Genomic DNA, 26,083 nt, shown 5'->3' on the forward strand with positions numbered 1-26,083 from the left:
AAAAAAAGTATAAAATGTATCCTGTAATCCACTTATTGCATGTAAAGCACCATTTTTTTGTCATGGACCCACAATCATAGTTTTGAATTGGGAAGTACTGTAAGATGGTTTAACTGTGACAAGAAGTGAAGCAGTTACCTGTACTGTACTGTACAGCATAAGCATACAAGAAAATATTGAAGACTGGGAACCTTGGTTGTCAAACCACACTTTTTAATTGGAAGTAAGTTGCATGTTTCAATCGGAAAAATAAATCATTATACCTGTACAGTAATCCCAGAATACCTAGTCTTTCCATTCTACCTACATTTTTTTTCATGCAATCACATTTCCTTTCAAATTTATATACTTTTCATTATAAATCCATTCTTCTGAGCTGTAGGTCTAATACCAATTCCTTCATCAGTCTCAGAACTTTCATCATTGTCAAGAATGATTCACGGTCATTTTGTGGGTGATCAAATATAATTACTTAAATGCAGTCCCCGACTTATGATAGGGATATGTTCCTGGACCTCGATTGTAAGTCGATTTGTTCATAAATCAGAACGGTGTTAATTCCATAGATTAGGCTAGGTTAAAAAACAAATGTGTCCATACAAAACAATAATAATATCCCATGCATATCAAATCCTGTAAATAAAGTTAGTGAACCCTCACTTTACGCGGTTAATTCAACCCACGGCGGCCCGCGTAAAGTGAACAACATAACATATGGGATTAATTGAAATAGAGACCGGGCCGACCCCCAAACTCCACTTTTTCCGACACAATACGTACGTTGTAGTAAAAATAACTTCTTAATTTTATGATGGTATGCACACACAATTAATAATTAAGAGAAATATCAATAATATTAGGTTTTTTAACACTTACATTAGTAGAAAAGATGGCTGGGTATGGGGGGGTTGGTTCCGAGGCAGAGGGCAGATTATTGGCCCTCACCTGTATCACTTGTATCAATTGTATAACTATCCACCACAGAGGCTTGCAGGGCCTCTTTGTCAAACCCCTCAAAGTCCATATAAGTCCATGTCCTCACTATCATTATCACTATCACTGACTTGGGCCGGCTGTGGTGGATGGCGGGTGAAGAACTCGGTAATGTTTTGATGACTGGGCGACCTTGTGCGCACCCTGCTCGCGCCTCTCTCCGCCTAAAAGGGTACACACACCGCAGAACGTGAGCATTCCGGTTTCGGCAGGGTACAGCGTAAATGTGGAAACGCGTAAAGTGGGACCGCGTAAAGCGAGGGTTGACTGTATGTTATATAATAAAATACAATGAAAAGGTGTAAAAAAATGGGATTTTAATTAAAAAAATTTGCAATAAATGTACACCCACTAAAAAACTATTCGGCATACTTACGGCTTGATACAATATGACACGGGTGCCGAATAATTTTTTAGTGGGTGTACACTGGGATCCCATTTGTAAGTGCGGCTGATTGTAAGTTGGGCGGTCATAACTCGGAGACTGCCTGTATTTTAAAAGAGCCTTTTTCTCTTTACAATATTTGAACCTCCAAAGATATACGAGACATTGATTAATGCAAGGGCAAACTCGCCACCCGAGCGAAAATGCGATTTTTGTACCAATCATTTCAGAAAGTTTATTATACTATGACAAGATGGTATGACGAGTTCGCCTTTGGTTTACTGGCAAAATCCCATTGAATCATATAGTGTAAAACTCCCGGCATCTCTGCGCTGCCTGTGGTAATTTCAGTGTCTGGCAAGAGTAAAGCAATCACAGCCTGCCTTACTCCCCGAGCTAATCAGCATGTCAGGAAGGAGCATGCCGACCAATGAGAAGTCTGCTACATTCTATTTTCGGTGTTCCAGAGGAGGAAGATGTATCTGATGATGCTCAGACTACTAGCCACCTACCCTCCCCCCTGCTACCAAGTTCTTCAGTGGAACATAATCATCATCTAGAGTGAGTGTTACCATTATTTTCATGAATGTTAATTTCACACCATTTCATTATTTGACATCAATGTGCACCAAAATCATACATCACACTTCATTTATTACAAGGATCATATTCTGCAATAAACCGAATTAATAAATTTTTGGAGATTGTATAACGTTTTGAATATATGGGCAAACTTTAAACGTGGTTTTCAGGTGTTCGCCCTTGCATTAATCATTGCCTCATTTATTATATGATTAGATTTTCTTTCACACAAATATCTATATCTGCTTAATATTTGTGTCTTAAAAATCCATGAACACATTTTTACCGGTCTCTGTCTCTGGGTATGTTTCCGTTACTACTTAAAATGAGATTTTAGAGGGTAAAGTGATAATGTTTAAGTAAAACCAGTGCATTCCATATAAAATTGGCTTTTATTGGTCACTGATTTTTTCCTGAAGAAATGGGTGTTTTACCGTCTCCATCTGAAAGTGAAAATGTAGTTGAGCAACTTGGTATGTACGGTATTTGTTTAGCACTACAACTAATGAAATGAATAAACATGTTTTTACATTCAAATTTTAACCAAAGATAATTTTTTTTAACAGTTTTTCCATTTATCTTTAAGAACTAGCTGTTTCATTACTCACATCTTCAGAATTTTATCCTTCCCTCCACTAACAACCCTCTGGCCGTCGGGGGACCAGTCCACTGTAAACACCTCATCTGCATGACCAGGAAGATCCATTTCTATTTTCTTTGTTGACATGTTCCAAACTGAAAGAGAGTACAGTACAGCAATTCAACAAATTAAATAAAAATTATCAATGAACATTTCAGGTGCTTTGGGTATCAACCTGCCAATATTGTTTCTCTTTTCCCTGTGTGATTTTATCAAGATTTATCTTATCCACATTTTCATTGTGGATCTACATGATATATATATATATATACAGTATATCCCCCATCCTTCCTCTATCCCGTGGGCAAGTCAGGAAGCACATTGTTCATTTATAACTATGGTTGAAAGTCTGTCAATACTGTTTTCTATCATCTTTAATCACCCAAAAAAATCCTGTTGCCTCTCATCCTGAACCACGAACCCCGAGATTCAGACTCGTGAACCCGGAGCAGTAGACACTGTTACATTATTCTGCCCGTAAATGCTTCGGATTCAAGAGTCTGAATCTCGGGGTTCATGGTTCAGGATGAGAGGAGACAGGACTTTTTTGGGTGACTGTACATTATGGAAGGAAAAAATCATTACTGATTCAAAAGGAATGATATCTTGTAAGTTGACAAAGGTAACTGTACTTTTCTTAATTTTTTTAATTTTGGTGCCTGGCAGCTTGTGGTCCAAAGCATCTCATTTGTCACATTCGGTAATGTGGCTGAAGAATTAAAAGCTACTTGTTATTATCAACAACAGTAATAGGTTGGTGGAATAACGTCATTTTCACCTTAGGAAGCAAATTTTATTTTATTAAAAAGAATCATGGGCTTTGAAATCAAAATTTGACAAGAAAAATAAATTAACCCAACACCATCTTTTCTACAACTACAGTAATGTTCTGTCGAACAGCTATTGGAAGGTTTCATCACTTGAGTTTCACAACTTCTCAATTGTCATCCTCCTTGCTCTTACATTAATATTCCTTTGCTTTGGTCACCCTGAGAATAATATTAGCCAAAAAAATATGTCACACAAACTTCCCCTTAAACCTCTTAATGACCGACAGTATTATCTTGTGAGGAATCATATTCTCTCACAAACTGGTTCTTCATGAATATTCCTCCAAGAACTCCAATGTTTCCTGCTGTTATTTCATGTTCTACTCTCTCTCCAAGCCATTCATACACATTATCTTTATCAGTCAGTTTATAAGATCCACCTTGTCTCTAAGGTGTCTTCTCCAACTTAAAATTTCCACCTAACTCAATTTTAGGTATGTATCCAAGTAATAAATTTTTTCTGTTGCCTTTACATTTTCTTTTCAATCTTGCAAGCCTTTTCCTCCCACAGTGCTAAGTGGCTAGAAGGAAGATCAACAAAGACATCCCCCTAACTTGTTATCATTCACTCTAATTGCATTACCAGATGTATATATATATATATATTCACTCTTAACTGCATTATTAAGTGTTTTCAGCTATGGTTTCATTCTCATAATAAGGCCCTAGATATCCCCCTGATTTACCTTTGTTGCTTCATACACCACTCCAGCTTATGTCTTTTTAAGCAAATTCCTACAGCACAACATTGGTTTATTGTATTTTTAACAATAGTCTGTGACTCTGAACTGCAACTTACCTTTAAGTGTTGAATCTTTACTGCCACTAACAAGAAGTCTGGAGTCAGCAGACCATGCTATTTGGTACACACCATTGACATGTCCTCGTAAGACAGCTATAAACCTGAAATGTATATGATTCAGTCCTTTGTTGTTGTTAAATAGCAAGTACACCTGTACCAGTATTACATATATAATATATATCTAATACAGTTCAATATATGGTACAGGGTATTTATTTGTGTAATACAGTACTGTACTTCAATTTTAGTGAACTGAAAGCTGATCATCCAGACTAAAGTCTCAAGTTTATCTGCTATTTTGGCTTCTCAAAATCTTCTAAACCGTAAAGAATACTTGAGTACAGTATATATGTGGGGTTAAAATACTAAATACAAAGAATTTGTTTGCCATACTTTCCAGTAAATCCATTCCACAATCTTATGCTCTTATCAAACGACGCCGATGCTATGATACGGGTGTTAGGTGAGAACTTGACATCATTCACCAGCTGTTGGTGCCCAGTCATACGCTCTGAAAACGTTAAGTTTTATGAATAAGATCATATCCACCTATAAAACAGATATCAGATTTATACTACACTTTGTTTAATTTTAACAATGTATTTAGTCAATTATGAGTCTGAAATATCACTGTTAGTCTGTCAAGAGACACCCATTCTGGAAGGCTTTACATTTTTATGTTTGACTACAAAGTTGAAATCCATTTAAACTGTCATATTCCTATGGGAGAACCAGTCTACACTTACAGTATTATCAACAAATATGATTGCTTTTTAATCAGAAAAAGAAAGCAAAGTTACCAATTGGTTTGCGATCCTTAGCAGGTTCCCAGAGAAATATTGTAAAATCATCAGAGCCAGATGCTAACCGCTCAACTCCGCCAGCAACTGCTAGAACTTCTTTGTAACGTTTTTCAGCATATGATAGTCTTTTCTCAGCTGAAAGGACAGTAATAAAAAAAAAGAAAAAAGCTTTAAATAATTAATTCTTTAAGGCTATTCATATGATTTCCTTAAATTCCATTTTAATAGGAAATAAAGGAGATAAATTTATAACAGACGAAGCAAAAAAAAAAAACTGGGAAAAAATAGTTTGGGCAACTGCTTTTTGTACCAGATGAGAGGGAGGTAGATTATATCAGGTTTGGGATGTGGAGAAATGAAGAGCACCAGAGTGAAAGAGGAAAAAATAATAAGAAAATTAAGAAAGGCTATGAGTATGCTTAAAATATTAAGGGGTCATTGGCGGATAGAATTGCTCTGGAAATGTTAAGGATTTGAGATGGAAAAGTGACAGAAAGGGATAATGAGTGTACGTACAGGGCCCCCCAAAAAAATTTGCGGGGGGACTTGAGGGTAGACTCACATTTTTAATAAATTTGTTTCTGATTATTTGTGAAAGTATTTTCCCATTATTATTTATTTGTATGTGTTTTGCATGTGTGTGTCTACACACACACACACACATATTTACAATGCAGGTAAAGGAAATTACTGTCTCTAGAACGAATGGCTCCCTGTCCCAGTCCCAAAAATGACGGCAACTTTTACAACTACCCACAGACATTCTTGGGTACATCCAGGGTGTCATCAGCGAATAATAGAGGACCGCGAACTTGAGGGGCCCCTGTACAGTACTGGTTATGTATGACAGGAAACCATGACAAAGAGTGGGTGGAGCCTAAATATTGTAAATAAGATACACAATAATATCCCAAAATACCTCAGGAGTTATAGGTCAGAAAAATACACAGATAAATATTTCAGATAAGTCAACAATATCTATAGGCACAGTATTCTGTTGATGTGTTAATATCTGTGTAAATAAATGTGGCAAACAAATTAATAGTAATAAAGTACTGTAACATAGACAATACAAATACAGTATAGTACTGTACTAAAAACAAAATTGGTTAATAAAAACTTACGAGCAGTCACTTCAGGTGAGGGCTTCATTAATGCCTGAGGATCACATGCCCCAGTTCTCAGAACATAGTCGGTATTGAGGGCTAATGTATTTACCCAATGGCCATGTCCTTGTAATGTCCGGCACATTACACCCTAAAAACACAAATAATATCATTCTTCACTTGTACAAATATTTTTGGATAATTACATAATATTGATGAATTTGATCCTAAACTCCCATTATATAATTGATAGGGATGAGTAACTTGATATAACCATGAAGTTTAGGGGGAATAAATCCCGAAGGCCCTTGTCGAAAATTTCACCTGTCCAATGGTGATTGGAAGCAGGCAGTTGAGTTGTTGAGTGCAATTGAACTATCATCATCTAAGAGAAAATCCAAGGAATAATTAATATAATTCTTTATACAGTATAGTCTTCATTTACGCGGTCAATTGAACCCGTGGAGGTTCGCGTAAAACGAGAAACGCGTAAATGAAATAACAGAACATATGGGATTAATTGAAATAGAGACTGGGCCGACCCCCAAACTATACTTTTTCCGACACAATACGTACATGGGTGGGCTAGCTGCTTGGTTAACTAAGGCTTGCATGCTTAGTTCATATTCTGCTGCAACTGTACAAGGTTGTTCCCTCACTAGCTGCTGTTTTTGCATACAATTTGTGTTGTGCAGTACACTGGGTGTGTTTTCGAAAAGTGGCTGTATCGAGAATTTCAATAACGCGAATAATTTTTCCCATTTACTCCCATGTTAAAAGTGAAGATGCATTCATACTAAAAAAAATTTGGTCAACACAGCAATAAAAACACATATAAATGGAGATATACTGTACATTCTGAACACATATCAATCATAATTTAGACATTTTATAATATTACTTGCCACAAATAATAGTAAATACATAAAATTCATAAGGAATTGTCTTCTGCACTGTATAAAAGGTGACTGGAAGATTCCATTCACAAGTCAGAGCCCTGGGACCAGGTATTTTGACCCATACAGACGCTGGCTATGCAGAGTTGCTCATTCAACATGTAAAGCTATAATATTTCATAACCTATTAAAGCAGACTAGAATTCAAGTCCTTAAAGAACATAATGCATTAACACACTGTAGATTTCACATCATTCTCAAATTTCTACTTACATCTGAAGCTCTCCAGACTTTTATGGTTCTATCTTGGGAGGCAGAGTATAGAAGACCTTCACCACTCCAACGTAAAGCTGTCACACTTTGAAGGTGGTTTGTTAGCACCTGGAGTGAGCAAAAATTTTTATACAACTACTGCACCTCCCTGAAATCTATAATTCTTCAAGAAAATATGTTTATTCAAATAATCAATACAGACATCAAATTAAGTAATTACTATAATACCAATAATTGTATAATCACAAACTTAACTGTCACTGAAAATGATGTATGCCATAGCCAAATTTCTGAGTTGTGCTAGGGTCATAGCTCCCATAAATAAAGATGACAAATAGTAGACAAGGAATGCACCCTGGAAGTTTATTATATAAATCTGTACACCCAGTGATCAAAATGTTAATGCTTATCAGATTCACTACAGAATTGCACTAAAGATGGGTATAATTGGACAAATGTCATTACTGCCCTGAAAATTGACTAATGGTCTTATAATCCTGGTTAAAATTAAGACTCATGCAAACTTGGTTACTTATTTTGTCATTGTGTCTTGTATGTGCTTTAATCCTTGACTTGCAATGCATATCTTTATTTTCATAAGACGAAAATAAGTTGTTTAAGAATGTATGATAGATTTTTTGTGAAAACAGCAAGACACAGCTGAAGGGTTAAAATTATATACATAGTGTCTCACAGGTTATGCACCTTAAGAGAAGTAATGTTCTAGTCCTTGATTTTTTTTTCAGGTGAGGGAATTATTATAAATCATTGAAGATTTGGTGATGAGGACTAATAAAATGGATTCCACGGTGTCTGGGACTTATGCCTCCCAATTTCTTCCTCTGGGGTCACCTAAATGGTTCTCGTAAAGTCTTGGTAAATGACAAATCTTAGGTGAGCTCAGAGGAAGAAATTGAGAGGTGTGAGGTTTGGAGACCTTAGCAATTTGATTGGTTCTAGGTTACCAATCTTTACTGCTTTATGATTCCCTGGTCCTGGAGAGAGAGAGAGGGATTCCTTTGATGAGTGCCCTATGAGATACTCTAGATATCCTTGTTCTCCTAGTTAATACTAGCTAACCTATGCATGCATGGAAAATGGCCTTAAAACATTATTTATTATAAAGACTGGATTATGCCCATTAATGAAGCCTTTGGAGAGACCACTATTCCTACTACATTTTAAGAATTCAATTTACCGTACTCCCTTAAAATACTGTGTTCACATGTAGGACAAGCCATGGAGGTGCATTCAATTGTGCAGTACTCACTGAACATGGTCGAGAATATAACCTGTACAGTGATAGCTCCGTTAGCCGGAACAAATGGCCCAGAGCACCTCTGGGAATGAGAGATTTCCAGGTACCAAGACGACTCTCTCAAAGCCGGAAAAATATCCCTCATCACCAGAAATTTCCGGATTACGAAAAGTTCCAGAAATTGCCCAATACATTATCTCTCGAACCCAGAAAAACATCCCCGTCCTCGGAATTTTCCGGGTATCAGGAAAATTTTCTTGGAATTTTCCAGAAAACGTGCCCCTTGGAAAATCATTCGCAAAGCTGTAATTTTCTGAAAAATTCTGAATTTGGGAACTATTTTCTGAGAAAATTTCAATTCCAACTATCGGAGAGTTCCGGGTTTGAGGGATTCTGGCTAACGGAGATATTACTATTTAAGAGGTTTTTTTATCAAATCAACTTAACATTCGTATAATCTCACCTTTTCACAAGAGCTAAGTATAGTATTCCATATTCTGACATCTCCATCCTTTCCAGCTGATGCTAATCTTGTGCTCTCACCATTGTTGGTCAAATGGAGAGGTTCCCAGCACAGTGCCGTAACCCACTGCTTGTGGCCAGTTAGTGCCCGACCTGTCTGCTTGGCAGTGAAGCAAGAAATATAATTCATTACTAAAATAATAAAATATGTCAGTGTAGAACTGTACTACCTCTTTTGTAATTGATAATTAATTTGCATGGTGGTTTGTTTAAAATACTGTATGCATAAAACTAGCATTCATTTCTTAATAAATGAAATAAGATATGGGTGAAACGACAAAAGCATTAACAAAGGCAGTGATAAATACTACAACCAATTGACCTTTTCTCTCCCTGGAATGTAACCCCAATAATAATGAGGGCTCTATTATTTGATATCCGTTTTTTCACTTACTGAATGGAATTCCAAAAACGTAAATTAGGAAATATCAGCATACAGTAAATTCAACTTACACCCACTAAATTACCTGTATATGAAGACTACAAGTACAGGTTTAATTATTTGTATATTTTTTCTTTCCAATTCTCTTCTGAAGTTTTTACCTAACTCAAAAATATATAATAATTTTGGTATTTAAAAAAAATAAATGAGGAAATATGGGATGAACACAGAGTTTATGAGATTATCACTCAGACAAGTGTAACAGTGACAGACCAATAAGATGTTAAATGTTAATACAGGGTATGTCCAGAGCTGTGCTCTCTATTACGTATAAGGAAGTTATAGATAACAATATCCAGTAACTTCACACACTACAAAATAAATTTTTTTGTAGAACACTGCAACTATTTCTTTAAGTCACCATGTTGACAAGTGTTCTTTAATAAACCTCACCTGTTTTCCTGTTTTGGGGTCCCAAATGAAGATTTGTCCAGATTTACATCCAGAAGCTAAACGTTCACCATCAGGGGACCATGCTGTGACCAACACCCAATGCCGATGGCCTGTAATCCAAACCATATTTATATTGTACAGTATATACAGTACAAGGAAAACAGATTGTAACCTCCACGGATGACTCAATGTTACTACTTTGACCCAATCAATAATATAATGAACAAACCTATAAGTCACCTTGAAGCAACAGAAAGATTGCTAAAAATGGCTTCCCTTATGTATGTCTGTGGTCCCATTTATCTAATAAATATTACCTTGGCAACAGGAGTTACCATCTAAGGCTGATAGTAATTCAAGTCTGACATGTCATGGTGTGCAGTACAAAAAGCCCGAGTATATCAGAGCCACAAATATTATGATTCGCACAGAGGCCTATAATAGTCAAAGTCATGCCTAAAGTCAAATGAACTACCTCCAAAAATTTACCTTTGCATGTGAAGTGTGGTGTTTCAGTGTTAATATCCCAGAAGCGCACAGTGGTGTCCCCAGAACCAGAGGCCAAATGTTGTCCATCGGGACTAAAAGATGCCGAGAGAACAGCTTCTGCATGACCGGGTAAGGAGGAGGTACACCTAGATGAGAAAATTTGCACGTACATTAAGACACAAATAAAATAAAAGCACAATGTTTTTTTATTCAAAGTTACAGAGAAAAAAGCAGAAAGTTTTGCCAAAGCAATGACAGCAACAACAATGCCCAGGTAGTGATAACTCTAAAGGCTTCTTTGAAAACATAAGCTAAAAATAATGTATATTTTATATCAAGAAACCTCCATGACTCCTTATCTTTATCAACTATTCTTATATTATGTCCTATCAAATACAGTATTGTACTTCAGTACTTGCCAAACGGTTGTACCGTAAAGGAATGAAATCTCATATTTGGGGCTATACCAAAATTTAACTGTATTATGTAACCAGCGACATCTCTAAGGCTGAAATCTTAAATCATCCACATTACGGGCTGAGACTAATCAAAATAACATCAAGGTCTTCCAGCTAAAACCAGTGACCCAGTGCCCCCCCCCCACTCTTACAGGAAAAAAGAATGTAACAAAAGATTGATAAATTCATCAAGGCTTGACTTAACATAAATTAAAACAAAAAGACTGAACATACGAAACACAAATCTGAAAAGCCTTGTAGCCCTTTTACTTTGAAAATCAAATTTTTAAAGACTATGACTGCTAAATATCCAATTAATTATTGAAACTATTCTGTGATTGTTTATTGGAAACTAAGAGGAAAGAAGCAAAATAACTCACATGGGGTTAACATGGCCATGAACATGTTTGTGAGACCTAAATGAACATTACAACTCTTACACTATAACTGTAGCAAGATACATAAAGACCTAATTAATAGAATTCACAATGTTGTAACTAAGATCTACACCATCAGGTGATCAGTGATATGTTGTTGCTCACCTGGTAACAGCTCGTACTCTGAACACTGCCTGAGGCTGGTAAAGAATGGTCATCACTTTCTCCTCACTTGTTGACGAGTTCACCACTCCATTAAGATCAGTGGTCACTTCTTTTTCATTAACATAAAAGCTGTATGGGGTGTGGTCCTCCTGGAAAAAAAGAATTTCTTTATACACATACATTTACAACGATCCAATTTATGAAAATCCAAAGTTATGACTTTTTATCTACAGTACGTATTGTATTTTCATAATTTTTTAATAGCATCGGAAGATGTTGAGGTGCTGACACCTGTAGGCATTTGTTCGTATGATCTTATATAATTTTTTTAATTATTATACAGGGCGAGTGTTTCATTCGAGAACCCTAAATAATACCCACACATTAAAAACTATGTCAGTTAGAAACCTAACATTTTGTGAAACTGTAGCCTAATGTTACAGAAAGATGTGACATGGTCCATACAATTGATTACTTTAAATGAACAGCTGGAAGTGTCCACTACCATGTTGCTTCCATTTTTTCCTACACTTCATCCACTTTTTCTGCTGTAATAACACTTGGCTGGCGCAAGTGTTTTTTAACTTTCAAGCAGTCGATTTCTCTGAACTGCTTCCCCAGTTTCCATATCATTGATTTTGAAGGTTCTGTACAACCACCAAGAGACTTTTAAATGTAATTTGACATTCCCTAAAGGATGCATTCTTGATATAATGTTTGACGAGAAACATATGTTCTTCCACAGTGAGCGTTATGGCGTGATTGCATGAAAACTGTTTAACACCACTGACGGGTCACACGACAAATCACATGACACCTGATAACTCTCAGGATCATGTTACATCTTTTTGTAACATTAGGCTACATTTACACAAAACATTAGGTTCCCAACTGATATAGTTTTTAGTGTATGGAATTATATAGAGCTCTTGAATAAAAAAAATCACCCTATGGTTAAAATTGCCACGGGTTAATAATTACTACAGATATTGGCTTAGCATTTCGTAGTATACAGTATTCCCATTGTTTCTCGTCACATACTCTCAGCATCCTCGAGCTGGTCGTTGAGAGCATGCAAAATTTATTTCTCACATTCTTTGGATTATTTTCTTGCCGAACTCCAAAATGACAGGTAAGCCAAGTACGTAGTGGACAGTCTAAGAATGCTAGGAAAGAGATTAATTTGGAAATTAAATTGGAAATCCTACATAAATTTGATCAGGGAGTGCAATTCAGAGGAATGTCAAACTCATCAACTTAAAATTTGTACTGTACTGCATGGGTTATAATCATTGTGTACACTAAAAATTTTCATTAAAACCCTGTTTTGTAGCATTTTAAGACATTTTGGGGAAGGTATCTTTGTTGGAACTTATTTCAGGTTATATAGTAGGAGTCTAAAGGAAAATGGGATCTGATTTTTGAGTGTTTCAGGAATAGAACTCTTCTATATACCAAAATGTACCTTTCTTTATTTACAGTTAGAAGAATGGGTTCCAAACTTGATTTAACCTCTGGGCTCAATAGATTTACTGTACACTTATCTGTACTATACAATGATACCATAAAGAAAAACACACAAGGGTAATATATTTTAAGAAGAAAGATGTTTTATTAAGCTTAAACTTTTTAATACTTCAAGAATGATATTCAAATGAGGAAAACTTGTACCACGTTCACAATTTATCATTATGGCAATCTTAAGTCTTCAAATACTGTACTCTGTTGGTGGCTTACACATACCTGCTTTAGAAGTACATTAAGAATTTGCTGAAGTTTATCACGAGCCAGCGTCAGAGGCAACTCTATTGGGGGCCCAGCTGTATCACCAGACTCTGATTGGAACTGAGCAAGGACATTGGCTCTATTTTCATTACTGAAAGACAATATATAATATTTCATTAGTTAACTCCATATGCTTTCAAGTAAAGTTAAGCTTCCAGATGATAAATGCTTGAAAAGCTTTAAGTTCTCTATTTTTTAGTCGATTACTTCAAGCTATGTCTGGATTAGAAATCTACTGAAATATGATACAGTAGTTTGAAAACAGGATACCTGCAAGTGTTTGTGAGTTCTATTTAATAACATCTGAGTGATTCGGGGGCAATAACATTAATGGAAATGCAAGACGATGCTACAAATCAATTATAATAACAAATAAGTAAAGGATTTCTTAAATTTAACACTTTAAAAAACTTAAAACTTGAACATGAATGAGACTGACGACAATCACCAAGATGCTGGGAATATGGCATAAGCCTGTAGATGAAGGATATGAGAAATGGCGTACAGTTGAATGTCAAATTACTTGACACTTGTATGTCTAGAACATTGTAAAACTGGTTAACAACAACAACAGGGCTCCCTAGTCAGATATATTACTACAATACTGTACAGCATGTGAACTTCTAACTTATGGCAGTGAAGAATGAGCTTGGAATGAAGCAGGTTATAAAAAAAGTATTACCTGAAGCTGCATAAGGGATTACCAGAATGCAAGGGGTAAGAAATAATGACGTATGAAGGGTGTTTGGAATAGTAAAGAAGACAGAAGGTGTCAATTGAGGGACTAGTGGAATAGGTGAACAGAGTTTGCTGATATGGTATGGATATGTGAGAAGATGCAAGAGGAGAGGAGACTAAAAAGGTATACTGTACAGTACTGTATAAGTATTACTTAGCAGTAGCAATAAACCTAGGAAGATTGCCATCAGGAGAGGGAAAAGTGGAATAATTCATAAGGGAAGAAACAGAGAGTAAGGGATACGTGAGGCATCATAGCTGAGGTCAATGTTGGAGCATGGGAGTTAAGTTTACATGTGTATAATCATCACAGTTATACCTCTCCACAGTATCTGTAGCATCCATTCTCATGATCTTTTCAGGTACAGAGTGGCCATCTTCTTCACAATCCCGTTTGCTCCCTTCCCTGAAAAAATGGAAACACAAATTACATACTGTACAAATGTAGCTGAGACAAGACAGTAACACAGAATTAAATTTTTCAATAAGGGAACAATATCGGTAACATCTGATATAGAACTTTCAGATACAGGCAGACTCCAGTTTGTGGAAGTGTTCCATTCCTGAAAACATTTTGTAAACTGAAGCACATTTTCCCATAAACACCCATTATATATAAAAAAATAATAAATTAACATTGAACAGGTTTTAATGATTCTGTGTGTATAATGTGTTATATATCCAATTACATGCAATACTGTAACTTCAATACAGATTAAGTATACTGTACTGTACTTGTGATAAACCAGATTGCTGACACATGTGATGGTGCAGCTGGAGCATGGTGTGTGGTGCTACTGGCTTATTTAGGCATAGCACCAACACCACAAATCACTTGAAATACATTTACAAGTCATTCTGGACATGAAGGCACAATAAAATCCAATCAAATGTTGAAAGTAAGAAGTGGGTACTGAACCAGGTTGGACGGTAAAATAGCTCAAGGGCTATTGATCCCAGTCACCTAGTTCACAAACAGGTAAGGTTATTAAAGGCTTGCTTGGTTTTATTTTAAGTAATTTACCTCACATTTTCCCTCTACTTCAGTTGAATTTTTGCAAGATTCACAATATACTTGAAATATTTAAATGCTCTCATCTACTCTTTGTCCCATTTTAATTGTAATAATCAATATAATAACTTATATATTCATCACATTTGATTTTAGTCATTTATGGATGTGTGGCATTTAAGGAATTCTTAACTTCTTTCAGGGTAACTTTACTATCGACTATTTAATAGATTGCTGAACTCATCTGTAATTTGATCTAATTTACGACAAGAAACAATACTTACTCCATGACTATAGTGCCCAATTTGTTAATGTAATCAGTTGTCTCTTCACTACACACGTCTCTCCTTCTCCTCGCTGTTGTGTTTGTGTCGGACAACAGCTGACTGTCTTGGCCATGCTACATTTATTATTTTAGTGGATATAATCGTTTTACGGGAATAAGCCTGTATATTAATAAAATGAAATATATAATAATAATAATAATAATAATAATAATAATATAATTTGAAAAATTCCAATTTATTTCATATAAGGTCAAATATTAGTGAAAAGGTGTTTTGTTAAAATGTTTCTACTAGCTGTTATTCACACAGAAGTTATTATGTATATCCTTTCACTGTTTATTTGTTTTATCTATATTTGCAATATTTATATACATTAAATAAATTTTTATCTAATATTATTAAAAAATATCCCGACTTTAATCAATATATTGTATTAATTGTTGTTATTTGTGGGCATTAGCTTTCTTGACACGTTGGTTAAAATAACCAATAACAAATTACACGTGAAGTAAAGTTGGTCGGCGACAACACTGACGAGGGACGCAGTAAAGGCAGACAAATGAGAAGTATTCAGAGGTTGTGGTGAAGAAGATGGTCAAGGCAGAGAAGCTCACGGCTGATGCCCGACTCAAGACTTTAATAGACAACGGCGTCAAACTTGGCCATAGAGAGTTACTGGTGGCTCTCGGTAATAATGTGAAGGAACAGGTGAGACTCTTAATGTTTGTACTTGGCTGTGAGTGGCGTAGCTAGTGTGTGTGTGCCGCCCCCCCCCCCGTGCCCCCACAAAAAATACATATTGTACAGTGACTCACCCTTATATATATTAAATAGTTTGTGTACCATTATAATATTACTGTACTTTCACATACTCAAATATAGTATGCTTTAAATACACACCAAACATACTTAAACTTAATATTTAATCTTAATATTTAATCTCAGTACCGCAGCAAAAGTCACATTAATATTTTTTAACCAATACTTTAATATTTCTTACCTTATAGTATTATGTCTTCCAACGAAGTAAATAACTGGATCGAAAACACAAGAGAACTTAAAAGTCGTCTAGCCTCCCCTCGTCTTGTCACGATGGAGACTTGTGCAGAACTGAAGTGAATTGCTTGTAACTGGTGGATTGGTCGGCTGTACATGAACTGATATGACCCGAGACTGCATGGTTTTGCAGCTACTGGAGACGTTAATCCTTCCCTTTGTATCGGCGGCAAGTTAATCCTCGTCGTGTCTGACCTAACACCTGACCCACACCACATGAGCTCACTGGCGTACTTGTTTGAAGTTGTTTCCTTAATCCTCAACAGGTTACAGGTTGTGTGTGTGGCGGGGGGCGCATAGCAAGGGTGTAGCTCATGACGTGGCCGTGATGATGTGGGTCAGGTGTTAGGTCAGACACGACAAGGATTAACTTGCCGCCGATACAAAGGGATGGATTAACGTCTCCAGTAGCTGCAGATATGGGTGATGAGCAGACTCAAAAGTGCCGCCGGGGACGCCCCCCCCCCCCTAGCTACGCTAGTGTTGGCTGTGAAGCTATGTTCATGAGATTAACAATTACTGTCCATGTATAGGTTAATAGTGGGGCAGCCGGTTAGCGCCAGGAGTAGTTTGTGGAATTTGCTCATAAAATTAACTCGTAAAAGTGATACAGCTTTTGGTAATTAAAAAGGACTAACCCGCGGCCGAAATTGATTGAAAACGATTATAAAAACTCCGGATTTTCACTGTTATTTTATAGTGGACACTGTTTTAGTTTGTGCAAATGTGTTAAAAAAGGGATATTTTTAAAATACACGTTACTTAACATTAGTGGGTATGAAGAACAGACCTAACCAACCAAACCAAACAACCTACCGAACCTTACCTAACATTCTCATCGCCCCCTGGAACCCCCCCCACCGGTGTGTTAAACGGAAAGAAATTACTATGATATGTTGAAATTTGAGGCATTTTCTGGATGTGAGATGTATCGGCGCCTACTGAGCCCGGGCAGCGGAGGGATTTGTTATTTTGTTATTAGATAGCGGGAAACGATGGATGATTGTTTCCAAATAACGACTGACTTAGCACACAAACCCAGTTCTATTTCACAGTTTTGCTGTGAACAATACTTTCTACTTTAAGGAACGATGTTGTTTTCTTTTAAAAACTTTAGGGTCTCGTCTTTAACGCGAATCATCCTCCCAAATTCTGAAATAAATATGTTAGGCCTCACCATTTCCTCCAATATGTCCTGGAAATCACACATCCTTAGTATAACTAAAGCTGCCTCCTGAAAGTTGGGAATGCTGTACAGATGCCGCAGCTCCTTCACTCCTGAGCAGTTGCTCCAAGTATATAAGGGATTCATTTGTCCTAACTTGGAGTACTGCTCTCATATCTGGGGTGGCTCTTCTTCTGTCCAACTATTAGATAGGGTGGAATCAAAGGCATTTCGTCTTATTAACTCTCTTCCTTTAGTCGACAATCTCTCTTCCCTTTTTCCTCCGCAATATTGCTTCACTCTCTTTCTTTTACAGGTACTTTAATGGGCAATGTTCAGTAGATTTGGCATCCTGTGTACCACCGGCAAGGCCGTGGGTTCGTAACACACGTCTTGCCCGCGGTGCCCACCATTTCTCTGTGGATGTCGGTCACACGAAAATAACCCGTATAGTACCTCCTTCTTTCCTCACACAGCCAAACTGTGGAATGCTCTGCCTTCTTCTGTGTTTCCATGCTCTTATAATCTGTCTCACTTTGAAAAGCTGGTTTTCCGGCATCTTCGTGTGTAGATTAATGCAGTATAACCTTTTTTTCTATATTTACAATTTCTTTCCGTTCTTTTTTTTTCGCCCCCCCCAGGCTCCGTTGTGGGTCGTTTGACCTGTGCCCGGGTGGGCTAATTCCCGTAAAAAAAATAAAAAAATAAGACCGGCGACAACCGTCGCACGTCATGCTGAAAATGAAACTGCCTCGGGGAAGAGACGAGACTTCTCTCTTGTGTGCTGCCTTATTACAGCTGGCAAGACACGCAAGACAAACTAGTGCGCGCCTAGATGCCCAATTATCCATGAAACGACCAATTTCCACAAGAAATGGTTATCATATCACAACTCACGAATGAAAATAAACAGTAATGAAAATAACTCGTCGGCGGGTTAGTTCTGTATATTAACCGAAAGAACTTACTATGATATGGTGAAATTTTATGCATTTTCTGGACATGAGATGATACGGCTGCATCAGCGCGATGCAGCCTTAGCGGCGTAGTGATTTATTGTGATGGCGGGAAACGTCGAGCCATGGCGTTGAGGAAGTAATGAACAAATTTCTTTCCAGTCTGAAAGCACAGGAATTTCTGCAGTGTGGACAGTCTCTATTGAAAGGAACAACGCCCTGTTCTTTGAACAATTGAAGGATCTCACAAATTACATACATGCCGGCGACAACCTTCACACGACATGCTGAAAAACAAACTGCCCCGGGCGCAGTAAAAGCGCCTGCAAGACAAATTAATGCACACCTAGGCACCTATTTATCTATGAAACGAACAATTTCCACAATGAATGATTATTATATCAGAACTCAGTGATGAAAATAATGTAAGAAAATGAACATTAATAAATATAACTCGTCCGCAGGTTAGTCCTATATATTAACCTTTTATGGTATTATTATCGTTTCGGTCATCCAGCGAATTTTTAAATTTTAGGGTGAGGTTAGGTTGAAATTATGTTTTTCCGATGGAGTTTGATGTGTTTTGAACGAGTGTGATTTAATGACCGAAACGATAATCTTACCCTTTTCTTTTAATTATGAATATTTATATTTAGTTTTCTCTATCTATGATCGTAAATCACCTGTAGTGGGCAGGGCATGAAGGATGAGGGAAATTGCAGGGTAAAACATGGTGAAAAACTGATTATATAACGCTAAAAATCATGTCTCTACCGTTATGTGCTTTTTACACGAAGAAAATTATTTACTGTAGACATTCCACCAACAATTTTACCATGGCGATGAATACTGATGTCCACTCTTAAACTAATAAATTCAGAATCTGGTTTCGCTTAGCTTGTAAATAAACGACAAAGCCGCACATGGTGGGGTCTATTACGATAAATATAAGCTTGATTGTCTTTTTTTTTATATAGGCTTCACTATCCAGATTCCTGAGTATTGTATGTGCAAATCCCTTGTTTTTGGCACATTAGGTTTTTAAACCTATTTTATGTATAAATGATGAGCATCATCTTGTTGGAATCAAATTGCCTACCAGTATTATGGGTTTTGATATATTTCCAATTTCTTCTGAGTAGCATTGGATTCTAAGTGAACTGTATGTTTGTATACTTATTACTATTCTTCAAGGAGGAGGACTGATGGAGAAGATATCCATATTGTTTTTCAATGGCAGAGAACTGACAGTAAAGAATTAATATGTGTTTCAGTGCAAAAAATGGTCATATTTTCATGTCCACAAAAAATGTAAAATTCCACCATGCCTCATCAAGAAAATTTCTTTCATTGGTACCATATATCAGAGTACAGTATACTGTAATTTATTATCATATTCTCTAATAAAACTTTAGGAGTGTGAAGCAATGACACTGCTATAGTATGAATAAGACTTCTCGTAAATTTGTAAACTTTTCTTGCTTCAGGTAATGGTCATCCATCATTTAATCTCCAAATCATCCGGTGAGCGGCCTTCCATCCTTTGGTGCCACAAGAAAGACTCTGATGTTCCGAGGTCGGTAATATTCATATACAGTACTGTTTTTCTATCTTGTATTGCTCTTGCTTAGAGAAACGCCCAGTAATCAGAATTACTGTAGGAAATAGCATATCTCTTTTGCACTCCTTAGTGGGGTTTGTGACATGTAATGCATTTCTTCCTTCTTTCATTACTGTCTACTAATGTTTTTGTATCCTTTTTTCCTCTTCAACTCATGCCATCTAACTTTCCATTTTTAATTTTTCTTGTTTTTTGGTACCGTATTAGGATCTTTCACTCACATATCACTGCTGCACTCGTAAATTTGCACCAGTGTTCTTCAACCCCTCCCAATTCATTATTATATATGTGTAAATTTCCTCTTAATAATTCTTTTAAATCTCTTAGCCATATCCTCTTTCTTTTTTTCTTTAACCTTTATAAATGTCAATTCTTAGTATCTTTCATCCTAAATTTTTCAATCAGACATTGCATAGCTCTTCTCAGTACATCTTATTAAAGATCCTTAACCCTCAAACTGTGATGCCTCTCTTATGTGACATATCGCAAATGAGAACAGCCATTTTTTCGAATTGCACGCCAATTTTAGCATTCATAATGTGTATCATGTGCCCCAATGATCTCCTCACAGTACCCACACCTCAATTGAGCTCTCAGTTGCCTTAGTCATCACGGGAAATGCACATTCGTTTCTGTTAATGACAGTCTGCCCCAAGAGTGTTTAGTTTTCATGTTTATTGTACATACTGCAGTAAGGCAATTTTTCAAGGGGGTAAAGGGTTATTGGTTTTCATCAATTTTTCATTTCATAAGTTTTGATTAACCTTTAACTGTAAGTTTTTTTTTTTTTTTTTTCCACAGACAAAGTCGGAAACACCTGAAGAAACTGGAAAAAAATTTGAAATCTGGTAAATGTGACATCTCGAAAGAAAATGCATTTGATCTTTTTCTGTTGTCAACACCAGTAAGGTACTGCCCTCTATCTGACACACAAAGGATACTAGGAAACACTTATGGAATGTGTGTCATACAGGTAAAGAAATTGTAAAACTGTATATATGTTAATCCACTTGGTATACTCATGCACAACATTTATTATTGCTTAGTACAGTGTTGGAAAATTGAGGGAAGCTATTTAATGCTTGGAAGTTCACTATGAATTGTTTAAATGTACATAAATCACAATTCACTTCATCTTAATTATTAGTAGATATATAATAGATTACTGTAATTGGTTCTAAGGAGGTGACTGTAGATGCAACTCTCCTGGATGAATTTGGAGTAGGACATTCTAATTATAGCTTGACTAACTGGAGTTCTCTGAATTTTATACCCTAGTGTGGCAGCCGAAGGGTCTGTGTTAATGTTGTAGTGTTGCCTGGGTTTTGAGCATCATTTTTGCTTAGATTAGGCTATGTACAGTACTGCTATATTTTGATATTTATTATAAATTTTTAGTTCTCTGTCAGTTTTAGTTTCTTTTATAATTTTTTGAATTTGATGTTACTGTACTGTAACTGCAGCCTGCATCTTTTTTTTTTTTCCTCAGGATTTTGAAGGTTTGACCCCTAACACACTATGTCGTGTTGTGGAGACTGTAGCAGGTGGTGGAGCTGTCATCTTTTTGATGTCATGCATGCAGTCAATGCGTCAGCTCTTTACCCTTTCCATGGATGTTCATAGCAAGTTGAAGACACATTCACACCCTTGTGTCACACCCTTGTTTAATGAGAGGTAAGTTAAAGGATTTTTTAAGATGGATATGGCTTCGTTTATCTTTTACTTTTTGCAATATATATAATTATCACTGATGCCTTGTTACATCTACAGTATATATTAAAAACAAAAATTAGTGACACATAATAAACATTCAGTACTGTACTTATACATGCTTGAATTGTTTACTGGGCACACACTAAAATAAAACCCCATACCACAAATATTCTGTCTTAGATTCTGGCAGGAAAAGATAGAAATTATAGCTGTTAACCTTTGTGTCTCACATGTAAGAAAAACTGAAACATGAATACCTGTAATGTATTGGTTTAGCATTGTGTTTGAGACCCATAGAGCTATAGAAGCATGGAGTTCCTAGTGACAAGAAATAAGCTGATTATAGTTGTTGATGCTTAACATGAAAGGAAAAATGAATGCATGACTGTAAGCTCTAACAGTGTATTTCTCTTCTGTTGAGCCCAAAAATTATATATTGTGCTTGTTATTTTACTTTATAATAACTTTGATCTTGATTTGATATTTTGTGTCAGATTTTATCTGCATATTTCCTCTGCTGTATGGAAACCTGTTGGTGAACTTTAATTTTGATAAAATAAAATAGGGTTATGTATTTTATAATTTTCCTGACAGGTTTGTGCTTTCACTGGGTTGGTGCAAATCATGTTTGATCTTGAATGACCAACTTCAGGTTGTCCCTGAGTTGCCATCTCTTAGTGGCCCAGTTCATCCAGTGGGTCCCACACGTCTGGAAGAGGTAGAGGCATCTCAAGGTGCATTGAGTGATCTACAGAAGAGCCTAGAGGATGGTGACAAGCCTCTTCCTCAATTAGTGGGCTGCTGTAAGACACTTGATCAGGTAAGCACATGCCATTATTATATTTGCTGTAACTGCAGAGAGAATATTACTATACAGGTATACTGTATTGGAAATATCTTGCATTTTTCTGCAGGTATTCATAGCCTAATGTCCTCCACTAAGTGACTCTTGTAATGTCCTGCAGTCGCACCAAACGAGTCGAATCTTGGTGTGAGCTGTGAGGTTTAATTTTTTATTTATTTGAAGGGCTCACCAAATTGTCTCCATTGGGAATGACCAGAAGTGATTAAAATACTGTATCCTCTGTTATAGGTTATTGTGCACTCTTTTATGATCTTGCATTGTGGATTGTAAGTGAATGGTTAAAGGGGCCTGTTGATGTAGTTTGGATATACTGTATATATTTAGGTTGATCACTGAGTGCAACGGGTGGGGAATGATCCAGCCAAGGGACTACTATACTTAGTTCGTCTCACTAACCTGAGGTACGGCCTCTCTATATAGTGTTAGCCCAGAGCAGGGAGGAAATACTGAAGACTGCTTCAACACTTTAAAGTCAGGATTTGTACAGTAGCTGTAACTTGTTATATCATAAGTCATTTAAGTTTAAATCACTTTCATTTGGATTATCTAGTTCTCTGATGTTTTGTTTTGTGAAGATTCATTTTGGATAACATTTTTAGTCTGAAATTTTCTTGATTTTGAGTTGTTTTGTTTTGCCAAGCTACTCTTGTACTGTATACCCAACCTGTTTTAAGAGTAGCTGCTTGGTTATGGGCTCTGCTGCAAAAGAGGATTTAAGAATGAACCCATAAATGTCTAAATGCACCTATGGGTTAGCTAGTTACCTATTGGGTTATTTTTGAGATCTTCTTGTTACATATTTTTTACATATACCTGTATGTAAGATAGAATTTAATATTGTCTTTCAAATCTTTTTTTATTATTTCCTACTCAAATAAGAGCATATACTTTCAGGCAAAAGCTGTATTGAAAATGATTGATGTGATCACGGAGAAAGGTGGACGAGCAACAGTATCAGTAACTGCTGGCCGAGGGCGAGGCAAGTCAGCAGCTTTAGGTCTGGCTGTGGCCGCTGCAGTACACTTTGGTTTGAACAATATTTTCGTCACCAGCCCCTCGCCAAACAACCTCGGCACATTCTTTGAATTTCTTTTAAAAGGTATTGTAATCTATGTCTTGTGAGTGGTATAGAAATTTGGGTAATTAATGGAACTTGTAAGAAGAAAGGGTCACCTTTTATTCTGTATATACAAATTGAGGCTGTAAGCAAGTGTAGTTAGAGTATTTCTCCTTGTCATTTTTGTTATTTTGTATCATTTTCTACACTTGTCTTGCACCAATCTTTTCTATAATTCCCCTCTCCCCTTTTTTTAAGGATTTTATATTTCTTGATGCACCCCTCCAAAAAAAATGAGAGTAGTAAAGGTATGTGAAGGAATGTGATGTGGATGAGGAAATAAAAGACGGTTGGCTATAGTAGTTTGGACAAATAGAAAGATTAGATAGAGGGGGACCTAACAAGCTGAGTGTGTGTGGTTGAGATAGGTACTATGCTAGTGTAATGTTGAATGTGTGGGGGAACACTAAGAGTAGATAGGCAAATAAGGCAGAATTAGTCAGAAGGAATTAATGATATACATCATTAATAATTATTAACGATGTATCATGACAGAGATCTGAAATGATTTTGTAGCATAAGTCAGTCAATTATAAATGGTATGTAGAATGTTAATTAATTGATTTATTTTTCCTATTGATTGCATTTTCTAGATTGTGCTTTCCTATTATACAGTGACCCCTCGGTTAACGAACTCAATCCGTTCCAGAAGGTCGTTCGTTAACCGAAAAGTTCGTTAACCGAAACCATTGTTTCAATGGGTTTTTGGGTAATTGGTTCCAGCTCACCGAAAATTTCCTAAATTCAACAAAAATGGTAGAAAAGTACACTTTCTTTGAGGTGTGTATGTAGAAGGCTCCTGGATGATGATGATGATGATGGGATTTAGAATGGGGGTGGAGGAGAAGGCGGAAGAGAAGGTATTGGGGTGGAAGAGAAGTCACCCCATGGCACCATTTCACACAAAATTTTAGCTCTCTTGGTGTAATTCAAGATTATTTTCTTTAAATCAACACTGCATTGCATTATATATTGTCAATATGTAAAATATATTTCAAAATGACCAATAATTTGCTTGGAAACACAGAAAAAAAGCGTTTAGTTGAAGAGAGTCTCAAGCAAGATGTTACCTCCAGTGAAAACAGAGAGAGACTAACGCCTGTTTGGTGTGTTAAGAGGCTGGATGCCGCGCATTAAACTAGTCACTTTACCTTCAATTATGTTCAATAATTGTTGAAATGACTAAAAAATTGAATTTTAAACTTTTAAAATTATTGAAAAGTATAAACTTCTTGATATTTACTAAAATAGTAAGGAATTTAAGCCCTAGAACCGATTAATGTATTGGCGGACTGATACTAAAGCTGGTTGCCCGGTCAGTGCAAGCGAAAACATGTTGAGGTCGGTTCGTAAGAAATTCGTTAACCGAATTTTTGTTCGTTAACTGAATTGAAGATCCTTATGGAAGGCAGTTCGTTAACCGAAATTTCGTTAACCGAGGCGTTCGTTAAAAGAGGGATCACTGTACTGGTAAAATGTTGGTCTATTTATTAGAGAACAGTCACTTTGTAGATTCTGGTGTTCATGAAATGAGTTTTAGAAGTTAATTTGTGTGAATTATTCTACACAAGTCTAGGAAGCAGCTTTATGTACTTATCAGAAATTGGAAAGCATTAGAGATGGCCATGCCAAGGGAAGGAGGCCAGTGGCTTATGTAGGATCCCTCTACTGTTCTTGATAATTTTGACAACCTTAAAGATAAGGTTTATCCTCCCACAGATTTGTAATTTCTCTACTTCTTTTTAATTTTGTATTTTATTACTACAAAAAAACATGATGCTTGAGTAGAGGTGTTTGGAAGCAGATTATCACTTAACAAGATTACATAACTTTATTTTACTTATAATCTTTTGGATCAATAAGGCTCTATTATGTAGAGCTCTCCTAATGTTTACTGTAGAAAGTCTTTAGATTCTCCTTAAGAAAACAGATACTTGCTCAAGACACACAAGCTAATGAAACTGGCACGGTCAGTTGAAGTCTGACCTTAAAGGGCTCCTAACACTTTTTGTCTTGTCATCCTACCAGATTGTTATTTTTAATGTTAGAAGATATATGAATATTAGATTAAAGTCAAGCTAATATTCTCCCCTCCAGGTTTTGATGTTTTAGGGTATGAGGAACAAAGTGATTATGAAATTATCCAGTCAACCAATGTTGACTTTAATGAAGCAGTAGTGTGTGTCAACATATTCAGGGAATATCGTCAAACCATACAAGTAAGTATCAAGTGAGTACTGTACGATAGTGCATTTGGATGTAAATTTCAACTGAATTTATCACATAGTGTAGGGAGATACATGGCATTATCTGTGATTCAAAAGTTACCTATCAATGGATATCAGGGCTGTGGA

General features: G+C 36.4%; 2 protein-coding genes across 2 annotated transcripts in view; one reads left to right on the forward strand and one right to left on the reverse strand.

Annotated features, from left to right (window-relative positions):
• Positions 1 to 2,333: 2,333 nt before the first annotated feature.
• LOC121859143 (notchless protein homolog 1-like) lies at positions 2,334 to 15,373 on the reverse strand. The gene is made up of 14 exons (XM_042355872.1): positions 15,234 to 15,373; positions 14,257 to 14,343; positions 13,158 to 13,290; positions 11,415 to 11,563; positions 10,415 to 10,560; positions 9,926 to 10,035; positions 9,032 to 9,187; positions 7,311 to 7,418; positions 6,160 to 6,292; positions 5,033 to 5,170; positions 4,626 to 4,743; positions 4,230 to 4,333; positions 2,569 to 2,695; positions 2,334 to 2,403 (listed from the first exon to the last, which is right to left on the reverse strand). The coding sequence occupies exons 1-14, from the start codon at positions 15,236 to 15,238 to the stop codon at positions 2,391 to 2,393; spliced, it is 1,527 nt and encodes a 508-aa protein (XP_042211806.1). The 5' UTR covers positions 15,239 to 15,373; the 3' UTR covers positions 2,334 to 2,390.
• A 347-nt stretch (positions 15,374 to 15,720) lies between these two features.
• Positions 15,721 to 26,083, forward strand: part of LOC121859144 (RNA cytidine acetyltransferase-like) — a 36,098-nt gene continuing 25,735 nt past the window's right edge. Inside the window, exons 1-7 of the mRNA XM_042355873.1 lie at positions 15,721 to 15,944; positions 19,901 to 19,989; positions 20,836 to 21,007; positions 21,524 to 21,708; positions 22,342 to 22,567; positions 23,507 to 23,711; positions 25,827 to 25,948. Coding sequence (XP_042211807.1) covers positions 15,828 to 15,944; positions 19,901 to 19,989; positions 20,836 to 21,007; positions 21,524 to 21,708; positions 22,342 to 22,567; positions 23,507 to 23,711; positions 25,827 to 25,948 — 1,116 coding nt within the window. The 5' untranslated portion in view covers positions 15,721 to 15,827. The remainder of the gene's footprint in view (positions 15,945 to 19,900; positions 19,990 to 20,835; positions 21,008 to 21,523; positions 21,709 to 22,341; positions 22,568 to 23,506; positions 23,712 to 25,826; positions 25,949 to 26,083) is intronic.

Source organism: Homarus americanus, unplaced genomic scaffold (genome assembly GCF_018991925.1).
Source record: "Homarus americanus isolate GMGI-L3 unplaced genomic scaffold, GMGI_Hamer_2.0 scaffold50924, whole genome shotgun sequence".
Taxonomy (NCBI): domain Eukaryota; kingdom Metazoa; phylum Arthropoda; class Malacostraca; order Decapoda; family Nephropidae; genus Homarus; species Homarus americanus.

Bases quoted from the DNA above. Each gene is read 5' to 3' on its own strand.
- LOC121859143 (XM_042355872.1), bottom strand. The intron at 11,564-13,157 runs GTATGTGTAAGC...CTTTTTTTCCAG, and splicing joins TTAATGTACTTCTAAAGCAG to GAGGACCACACCCCATACAG. The intron at 6,293-7,310 runs GTAAGTAGAAAT...TTGTGTTTTTAG, and splicing joins AAGTCTGGAGAGCTTCAGAT to GGTGTAATGTGCCGGACATT.